A 10,798-nucleotide genomic window follows, 5' to 3' on the forward strand; every position below is an offset into this window, starting at 1 on the left:
CCCCCCCCCCCCCCCCCCCCAGGCCTTGCATTCTTGAAAACTGTCTGACCAATTCACTACAGCTCCAACCTTTGAACTCTGTCCACAAGACCTCGAATGCAGTAAGGTCACCTCTCAGCTTTCATCCCCCACCCCCTTGCTTCCTTTCTTTTACCCCAAATGGACCAGGCAGTCCAGCCTCAGGACCATTGTTCTTGCTGTTTCTGCTGCTTGGAAGTCTGTCTCTTCGTGCCAGCCTTGATGGCTCCTGTCTGTAATACTAACACTCCGCAGGATTAGATGGAATGCTTGCCTGGTCTGCAGAGTGAGTCGGAGACCCTGTCTCTACCCTACCCCATAGAAACACTCTTTCCTCTTTTTCTGTCAGTCCACAATATGAAACGTCCTTCCTATCCCCTCCGATTCTCTAGCATGTGTGTATGTGTGTGCTATCCAAGATTGATGTGTAGCAGTCACAGGACAGCTCAGGGTGTCACTTCTGCCCTTGCACCATGGGAATCCATGTGGTCAAATCAAGTCACCAGGTTGGGCAGCAAGCGCGTGCCACCCTACTGGAGCCTCTCCCTGGCCCCCAGTGATGACCTTATCTCCAGGTGACTTCTCTGGCTTATGAGCTCTGTACATTCGATATGGCCATTCCATTTGTGCCCTCACTGAGGCCACATCTCAGCAATCCTGCAGCTGCTCACAAGTTGACCAGCTCAGACATTCACAGCACGAGAGAGACACTGGGAGTATTGTGAAGTGGGGAAAAGAAAAGTCTGTTTACAGAGTATTGTGGAACCCCAGCTCATTGTGTCTTTATCAATGTCCTGGAGACTCGGTGCAGGGGCCCCACCCACAAGTGTCAATGGGGTGACCAGTCTGTGGGGTGGGAGGGTCCTGAGCGCCCCTCCCCCCCCCTTCCTGCTGAAGTCTGCTTTCTGCTGCTTCTATTCAAACCCCTGAACCTGGGGTAGATAGGGACAATTGTTATGGGTTGGCTGTTTGGGGAGGGGCATTATGGGACTGCATTGCTTCGTTACAAGTAACTAATTAGGGGCTGCTGAGATGGCTCAGCAGCCGGTAAAGAGCTTGCCACCAAGCCTGGTGACCTGAGTTTGATCTTTCAGACTCATGGGGTGGAAAGAGAGAAATGACTCCAAAAGAAATGACTCTGGCTTCCCCACACACAAACATGCGTAAATGTTATGAAATTAAACCAGAAACTTAGTTAGGACTGGTGCTGTCACTCAGCTGGTGAGAGAAGCCATCCTCCCCAGGTGAGCGAGTGTGGTGGTGGCTCTGGAGGTGGAGGCAGGCACATCTCCATGTGACTTTCAGACCTGTCTGGTCTACACAGCATGCTCCAGGCTGCCAGGGAAGAGCCCATCTCAAGAAAAAAATTTCTTTTCACACACACAAAAAAATAAACAAAAATTATAGCTCAGTATTTGAGGTTTCTAACTCCACCATGGGAGTGTGTGGGTTTTGATTGATTGTCGTTGTTAAGACAGGGTCTCCCTATATAACCTCCAGGGGTCTGGCGCACACTGTGTATGTTGTTGTTAAGACAGGGTCTCCCTATATAACCTCCAGGGGTCTGGAGCACACCGTGCAGACCAGACCAACATCCAACTCAGAGATCCACCTGCTCCATCTCCAGAGTGCTGGGATTAGAAGTGTGTGCATCACACCTGGATTGGAATGGTGACTTTTGGTCTCACTTTGTAGTCCTGGTCAGCCTGGAAGGCACTGCAGCCGTGAATGATGAAATTGTGGGCATGTGCCACCATCCCCAGCTAGGGGTGGCATCTTAGGTCTCAGGTCCTATAAGGCACAGGGTGGATCTATCACCTCATGTCTGTATAGAGATAGGTACACAATCCCACAGCACGTGTGTGAGAGAGGACAGCCACAGGTCTCGGCCCCCTTACTTCCCCATCTTGGTCTTGTTTGCTGCTGTGGACACAGCAGCACACCTGGCCTGAAGACTTCCAGAGAGGCTCCTGTTGCCACTTCCTGTCTCCCTGCAGGAGACTACAGATACCCACAACTCCCAGTCTTTTCCTGCGTTCTGGGGTTTTGAACTTAGGTCTTAAGGCTTTTGCAGCAAGAACCTTACACAGTTCTTCCGAAATGGAAACATTCCATCCTGCAGGGAAGCCCCTAGAGCAGGAAGATAAATAACTCAACATAGTTTCAGGAAGTCCCTGAAACTGAGCAGATTCACCGGCCTCTTCCTACCAGAGTAAGTAGGAAAAGCCGAGTGTTCCTCTGAGACTAGCACAACAGAGCTGTAAAGAAGACTGTGAGGCCAAACTGACTGCCTGGAAGAAGAAACCAGCTGAGCTGCCTGAAAGAGGTTTAGACCACCGAGGCCCCCAGAAAGGCCACTCTCTACCCTGTTGAGCTGGCTGAAGGCTGTGCAGTGTGCTCCCCGTTCCCAGCTTTGTGAGCTGTGAGCTCCTGTAACTCCTCACGCACATTCCTGTAAGCTATCCCAATAAAAGGCATCGGCTCAGCAAGCTGTACTCTCATGGTAGCCACACTCTGGGCTGTTGTAGGTTCCTATGTGGAGTTAGTAGATGTGTGTGTTGTGTTGCCCCAGGATTAGTTTTGCCACATAATGTATTTGTCTCCTGATCAGTGACAAAACTAGAGATGAGATGGGGAGGAGGGAGTGTGTGGCATGCAGCTGAGGCTGAGAAAGAAGGGCAACTGGGGAGGGAAGTCCTTGGGAGCTGTCTTTTCCTACGTGGTGTGTGGTAGTGTGCCACTGCTGCTATGACAGCAGTTGCGTGCTTCTTGCCACGGGTGGTAGATATGCCACCAAGGCTGAGACATCGAAATGAGGGATGTCTGGAGGAGGAATCTCAGCACGGCAGTCTTCGTCTATGTGGTATGAGGTGCATGCCTGCTTGATGAGGTGGGGGGCACCACGTGAAGCTGGAGATGCCCTGAAAACAGTTGGAAGTTTAGAGATTTCGCAGTCTTTTAAAATTTGTGCAGCAGAGGTGGCCTGGCTGATGTGTGTGTGTAAAGGAACAACTGCAACAAGAAAGGCAAGGTGCCGGGGCTTCCCTGTTAGCCTTGGATCCAGGAAGTAAGTCAGATGAAGGAGAGGATGAGATAGAAGATAACCCTCAAGGCTGACCTTTAGTATGGGAAATAGGGAGATCTGAGACCTGACGTATAGATGGGGCCTTTACAGAGTGACCAGGAAACACTGTGAAGTTGGAGGAGAACTTTTGAACCCGTGGTGAAAAAGACTGTGCCAGCCTGGCGTGTGTGGCTGTGGGACTTGGGAGCAGACAGGCTCATGACCGCTGTGGAGGCAGAAAAGTGAGAAGTGTAACTTTCCATCCCTCCTTCAGACAAAGGCAGCATGACCGGAGACCATGTGAGTGCAATCAGCCTAGATGGACTCTCATCAGCACCTCTAGGAGTAGGCGGTTATCTCCTTCTGAGGTCCCCATAAATATCCAGGAACGGAGGGACATAGAAGGGAGAGAGGAAAGCTGTGTTTGAACCCCAGCTCACTGAGCCGGATAGTCCTACCCCTGTTCATGGAGGAGCTAAGGAAAAGTCTGTGTGGTCAGTCCGAGGCTGGTGTGGGGTTTCAGTGGCCTCACTGAGGCTTTTGGTGGGCAAGATCTTTATAAAGGAGGAAAGGTTTTGGCAGATCCCAGCAACTTAGACCTGCATCCAAAGGAAAAGACCAGCCAGGAGGAGTTAGTAAAAGGAAAAAGCAGAGAGGGTCAGCTCCAGTTACAAAGGGGCCAGGATTTGTGTCCAGCTGGAGCTAAGGAGACCTGATAGAAGCCAGAGTGGGTGCTGAGGAGCCTGGTGAGCAGTTCCCAGGCCTGTGCTTGCATGATACAGGTGACGACGATCAAGCCTGTCCCAGGGCTGGTAATTCTCCCCCAGACTAAGGAGGGTTCATTTCTCCACACTAAGGGTTATGACAGAGGTGGAGGTGGTTTGTCCAGCCACAAACTCCCCAAGCATCTGGATGCTTGTGTGATGAGTAGAGAGGCTACAGCCATATGCCAACCCAGGGCCTGTCTGATGCAAGGAGCCAGCGGGCCAGGCACACCAGGGTGAAAACAGAGCCACATCCACTTTTGTCTCTGAGTAGGTCTGAGCAGATCAGGCTCACTGAGTTTATCGGGGGTGGAGAAATGTAGGGAGGCTCCAGGGAAGAGCTCCAGGGTACGGAAACATACTGTCTCAGAGAGGATGACTGGGAGCTACAGGAGCTAATTCAGTGAGCGCCTCCCATGTGTGCTTTGCAGCCAACCTTGAGCTGTAGAGCAAGCACCTGATACAAATGGATGGAGCGTCCACACTGCACCTGAGCTTGCTCATGTCTGACTTTAGTATCTTCTTAGTTGTGAACCTCTGGTATCACCTGACACTTGCTGAGGACAGGTAACAACAGACTTTCAGAGAGCTTCCCCAACGTCATCTCTGTAACCCACCATTTGTTATGGGATGGTGGCTCAGGATGTCACCGTGTCCTCCTGCCCAGTCTCTGAAAAAAGGTTTTATTAAACAGATGACATAAAGCTTCCCTCCGAGTGTTTTGCAGATTTAGAAAACCATCATAGTCAAGTGCTGGTGCACACTTTTAATCCCAGCGCTCAGGAGGCAGAGGCAGGAGGATCTCTGTGAGTTCGGGGCCAGCCTGGTCTACAGAGTGAGTTCCAGGACAGTCAGCCAGGGCTACACAGAGAAGCCCTGCCTCAAAACAAAGAAGAAGAAAAATCAGAGCCACAGCTTAGGGGGCCAGGGAAGCCCCCTGTGGCCCCACAAACCATAAAAACTATTGCTACTGCAGTTGGCTGTATGTCTGAACTTGAAGGTCACACCCTCTTGTTGAGGACAGAGCAAGTGTGAATGTGCGTGCTTTGATTGTAGGATTCAGGAAAATAAAGCTGGGACTGAAGGGAACAAACCCCACCCCCACCCCGACCTGCTCCTGGCTTTTGTAGTGCCAGAAGGAGCCATGTGCAGGCTGTCGGTGAAGAACTGCCACCAACATTCCTGCATGCGGTCATATGCGGACAGCACCTCCTTGTGCCCGCTTGTGCCACAGTGGCTCTCTGGTCCTGGGTGAGACCAATAGCCTTCCAATTGGACCTAAGGCCGTTCCAAAAGAGAGTTCCTATCGGATACTAGAAGCCAGGACAAAAACTTTTGCCTGAGGAGGTTATAGGTCCCAACGGGGAAGCAACTTGTATGTTTTTTTCTAGCTCAGTGGTTCTCGACCTGTAGGTGGTGACCTCTTTGGGGGTCGAATATCAGATATTCTGCATATCAGATATTTACATTACGACTCGGTGACAAAATTACAGTTATGAAGTAGCAAGAAAACAATGATATTTTGGGGTCACCACAACATGAAGAAACGTTATTAAAAGGTCACAGTGCTAGGAAGGCTGAGAACCTCTGTTCTTGTCAAACTGCCTTCTAAGCGTGTGTTTACACCCATGGATCACCTTCATCAGCCCCAACTCATAACACCTGGTGAAGCTCCTGAGAACACGGGGCTGTTGCTCTGGCACGGTGGCCTACTTTTCAGCCACAGGTAGACATCTATAGTCACCTGCTCCAAGGCTCAGGGTTCATTGCAGAAAAGGGGCAGGAAGAATGGAAGAGAGGGAGGAAGGGGTGGGGTTCTGCCCAACAGTGAAACATTCCATCCTGCAGGGAAGCTCCTAGAGCAGGAAGGTAAATAACTCAACATAGTTTCAGGAAGTCCCTGAAACCGACCAGATTCACCGGCTTCTTCCTGCCAGAGTAAGTAGGAAAAGCTGAGAATCCCTGTGAGATCAGCACAACAGACTGCAAAGAACACTCTCTGGTAAGCCAAGCAGTGCGCTCCAGGTTCCCTAGCTTGTGTGAGCTGCCACCCATGCTGGGGTGTGCCTTGGTGATGTAGCTATCTTTGAGTCACTTTTGCTCCTGTAAGTACCCCTCCCCCACATCCCTGTGAGGAACCCCAAGAGGACTCATGGCTCCCCAGGTTGGACTTTGGTGGGGCTGTACTTTGGTCTGTCATGGGATGTCTGTTGGGGGTGAGTAGCCGCGCATGCTTCCTCTCCCCAGGGACAGTTTCACCATACAACAACATCTCAGCCATTACTTGCCCTGTTTTTGTTCTTCTGGGGTGTGGTGTCTGAGGGGAGGTATAGGCTACGCTCTTCATTAACTCCACACCAGGATGGGACCTGGGGCGCCCAAGTAGCTGGAAACATTTTGGCAGAAATCTGCCAGGGCACAATTTAGACATGATGGACATGATCACTGGACACAAACCCAGCTGCTACACAGTTCTGGTGAGAAAACTAGCTATGGAGTGTCATAAAGTCACTGCCATGCTTGGAATATTGGTCCTCCAGAACTACAGGAAGAAAGCAATCAGTGTTAACCCTGCACCAACCCTACAGCACACAGGGCCCACATGCCCAGCACAGGAGACACAGGCAACCACACCAAGCCACCCAAATAGCTTCTTCCAACAGACACATCCCCCAGCGTATCCTGGAAGCCACAACAGGAAGTGTAGTGTCGCATTAACATCAGGGTCTGCACACACATAGTCACTTTTTCTGTTCCTGTTTGTCTTTTGAGACAGGGTCTCACGTAGCCTAGGCTGGCTTTGAAGTTGCTATGAGACCAGAGATGATCTCCAATTTCGGATGCTCTGGTTGCCATTTCTAGAATGCTGGGATCCCAGGTTCTGTGCCCACTGTGGTGCTGGAGAGCTTTGTGCATGCTGGATTGATAGGTGTTTCTTGCAGGACTGTTACCCCAGTCCTCAACTCTTGTGCATGAGGGCATGTGCCTGTGTTGGCTAGGGTTTAACCTTAAGAGTCATTAGGAGCTGCCCACCTGTGAGGGTGGAGTGCCAGGGGTCTGCCTTGTCACCTTCTGTACTAAGTTACAGGCAAAGGACACCAAGTTTGTTTGTTTGGATAGGGTCTCATACAGCTCTGGCTGCCCTGGAGCTAGCTATGTAGACCAGGGTAGCCCCATCTCACAGAGATCTGCTTGCCTCTGAGTCTTAAGTCCTGGGATTACGGTTATGTGCCACTACCTACACTTGGCTTGTCGATTAGGGTTCTGGGAATCAAACTCAGGTCTTCAAAACAATCCAAACAATTGGGCTATCTCCCATGCACCATCCCCAGTCATTCATTTGTTTATTTCTGTGTGGTAGATGGAACTTGGAGCCTCTCCAGGCTGGGGAAGCACTCTACCACTGAGCCACACTCCCAGATCTATCCTTCAAAGTGTAATTATCCAGATCTGTCTGACAATAGTCACTTGCATACACGCTGTGTCCCATAACCAGAGTCATGATCCATTCCTTCGCATACCAGAAGATTCACTTGCAGGCACTAGGGTCCACCCTCACGTCCCTGGGGCTTCTGGATTAAGCTGACCCACAGAAAGGCTCATCCAGGGTTACCATCTTCCTCTTCTCCTCACTGGGGAGAGGAAAAGATTCCTCTGCTTCTGTTCCCATGATAAATTGGGGGCCAGATGGGCACCCTCCGCCTGGCCTCCCCAGGGGTCCTGGAGCAGATTTGAAGGGAGGAGTCCAAACACCCCCAGGCAAGTTAGAGAGGGGGGTTTCCATGGTGATTTCTCCCAAGGGAACTTTGGCTCACATGGTCCCAGCTGCAGCTGCTGAGAAGGGAGGCCATGGGGGTGGGGCATTGTATAAAGGTGGGGGAGGGGCCATTCTTGCCTGCCCCCTCCCCAGTCTCTAATTAGATTCCAGATGGCAGATGGGCCCCACCCCCTTTTCCAGGACAAAGACAGGGCGGGGGTCTCTCCATGTTGTCCTGGTCACTCTGTCCTACCTCCTGGACCTGGCAGATTCTCTATCTTTCAAAGAAAGTGTGATATGCTGTTGATAGTGCATTCTCCAGCCAGGGGAGTGGTTCAGCAGGTAAAGGCCTGGTGCCAAGGTGGCCATCTGATTTTGATCCCTGGGACCCACATGGTGAAAGGAGAAAACCAGTTCCAACAAGTTTGCTCTAATCTCCACTCATACATTGACACATGTGTGACCATGCACACACACAGGCAGAATAGTTAAATATATAAGAATCTCTCACACTGATGAATGAGGAGACAGCCCCAAGAGATAAGGCCAGGCAGCCAACAGGAAGACAAGGGACCGGACGCTTCAGGAGCAGAAGGGGATGATGGGGAGGGACAGGGACAGCAGTGAGGAGCAGGTGTCACAGAGGGTGGGGACACTCACCTTGATGGTCTTCGTCTGCAGTTTGAGGCCATTGAGGGTGTTGATGGCTTTGTCTGCATCATTGGGGTCAGAGTAGTTCACAAACCCATAGCCCAGGCTCTGCCCTGTGGGAGGGTCAGGAGAGTGACGTCCCTCGGCTGCCCGATATCCCCCAACAAACCCTGCCACTGGACAGCTTCCCACTCAGTCATCCTCCCCTTGCTGATGTGCTCCCCAGAGAGCCACTTGGCTCCAGTCATCTTGAGATATCCCACCAAGGTCACACTTGTTTTTCTGAGGCCACTTCCTCCCTGCTTCCCACCTGGGGCCACATACAGAAAGAGCCACACCTGTGATCTTATCCCGAACCAACTTGCAGGATTCAATGTCCCCGATGCTGCCGAAGAGACTCTTGAACTCGTCCTGTGTCATGTTCTGGGGTAGGTAGTTGACGATGAGGTTGGTCTTGCTGTCGTCAGTGGCTCCGTTTGTCCCAAGGAGTGGCCCGTTGGGCAGGGCCGGGCCGGCCGGCCCCCCCCCAACCTGAGACTCCATGGCCCCCAGTATCTGCTGGAGAAAACAGGTCGTACCCGCTCACCGCCCAGTCCCCATCACTGGGCTAGAGCAGGAAAGATGGGTTTGGAGATGGATTAGACATGGCTAACATGGACTTCATCGGTGGAGAGGGTAACGGTTTCCACTGGGTTTTGTTTGCTGGTCTCTCTGACTGGAGGTCCTCTGGCTCTGTAGCCCAGGCTGGCTTGAGCTCACAGAGATCCTCCTGCCTCTGCCTCCTGAATTCTAGGAGTATAGGCTCACCACCATGCCTGGCTATATTCATCTTTCTTTCTTTCTTTTTTTGGTTTTCTGAGACAGGGTTTCTCTGTGTAGCCCTGGCTGTCCTGGAATCACCACTGCCCGGCATTCGTCTCCTTTCTTTATTTTAATTATTTATGGAGCTGGAGCGACAGCTCAGCAGTAAAGGTGTTTTCATGCCAGCCTCAAGACCTGAGTTCTGTCTCCATAACCCAGTAAGACAGCCGACTGCCACATAAAGCGTCCTGTGACCCCACTAGAAGACTGTGACAAGTGTACCACACATATACACAAAACAAAATGAAAAGCTAATGCATTTTTAATCAATTGAAAAAATAAATGCTTTATACGTGTCTTACATGCTTATAATCCCAGCACTCAGGAGACCTGGGCTAAACAGTGAGAATTTGGCCTTTTTTTTTTTTTTTTTTTTTTTTGAACATGGTTTTACATAACCCAGGCTAGTCTTAAAACTTGTTATGTAGCCAAGGTCAACTTTGAACTCCCAATTTTCCTACCTCTACCATCCAGGTGCTGGGACATAGGAGTATGCCACCACACCCCAAAGCCTGTCTCAGAACCTAACCATCATACAGTGTGTGGTCAGGGGCTACGACTCAGTGGTGGGGCCGTTGCCTAAGATGGGTGAGCCCCAGAATCTGATCCCTAGTCCACCTTGGCTGGAGTGGGTGTGCTGGGTCTTGGTCCTAGTGTGGCTGGGTTGGGAAGTCGTAGAACCTTTAAGAAATGAGACCTAGTGGGAAGTAATTAGGTCATTGGCAGGGAGTGTTTACCTTGGAAGAGACTGGTGCTCTCCAGGGACCCTGGCCAGTTCTCTCGAGGGCTGGCGAGGGCGAGGGCGGGTTGTTTGAGGGTGAAGAACAAAGCTCAGCCGTTCAGAGAGTTTGAGTTACTGTGAAGGACCAGACTCTGTCAGGCACCTCAGTCTCTAACTCTGCCTTCAGGGCAATCTGATGTCTTCTTCTGGCCTCCAGAGGTACTACACTCATATGTGCATACACATAAATAAAAACAATCTTAGAAAGAGGGAGAGGGAGAATGGAGAGGGGGGAGAAGGGAGGGGGGAGAGACTGAGACTAGGTTTTTTCAGAGAAGAGAGTGCTGGGTGGAACCCAGGCTAGCTGGAACTGGGTGTCTAAGCTGCAAGCCCCTTTAGGTTTTGTGCAGAAAGAGCATCCCATGTGCCTGGCTCTTTTGAACTCAGCAGTTTCTTCTCCTTCTTTGCTTTCCTACCCTTCAGAGTAGGGAGTTAGCACAGGCTCCCAGGGATGGCCCGTTGGCCTCCTGGATTGAGCAAGAAACCCTGCAGTTTCTCCTTTCCCACGTCTCTGCCACCCTGTGACCTAGTCAGAAGGCCTTCCAGAGGATGGCCAGATAGGCTTACCTACTTTTGGATTTTCAACCTCTAAAGCCAAGAGAGTCTGCTTTGTTGCTGACTCAGTAGCACGTGTCTGTAATCCTACCCTGGGGAAGCCGAGGCAGGACCACTGCAGCTGCTCTGGGCCAGCCTAGGCTGCACAGTGAGCCCCAACAAAGCAAACCCTCAAACCTCTCACTTTCTTTTAAAATTTCAAGTCTTTCAATTTGTTTGTTTGTTTATTTATTATATGGTATGCACTGCGTATGTGCCATGACACACATCTAATTTGTCTGTTTGTTTGTTTGTTTATTATATGGTGTGCACTGCGTGTGTGCCATGACACACATCTAATTTGTCTG

General features: G+C 50.9%; 1 protein-coding gene across 3 annotated transcripts in view; it reads right to left on the reverse strand.

The window, feature by feature from the left end:
• Positions 1–10,798, reverse strand: part of Elavl3 (ELAV like RNA binding protein 3) — a 34,609-nt gene that overhangs the window by 9,760 nt on the left and 14,051 nt on the right. For 2 of the 3 annotated variants that reach the window (XM_021172240.1, XM_029482044.1), the window contains exons 2-3: positions 8,593–8,812; positions 8,264–8,367 (exon numbers count right to left, since the gene is read on the reverse strand). In XM_021172240.1, the coding sequence (XP_021027899.1) occupies positions 8,264–8,367; positions 8,593–8,812 (324 nt within the window). The remainder of the gene's footprint in view (positions 1–8,263; positions 8,368–8,592; positions 8,813–10,798) is intronic. The other variant, XM_029482043.1, reaches the window with a different exon arrangement.

Source organism: Mus caroli, chromosome 9 (assembly GCF_900094665.2).
Source record: "Mus caroli chromosome 9, CAROLI_EIJ_v1.1, whole genome shotgun sequence".
In the NCBI taxonomy this organism is placed as follows: Eukaryota; Metazoa; Chordata; class Mammalia; order Rodentia; family Muridae; genus Mus; species Mus caroli.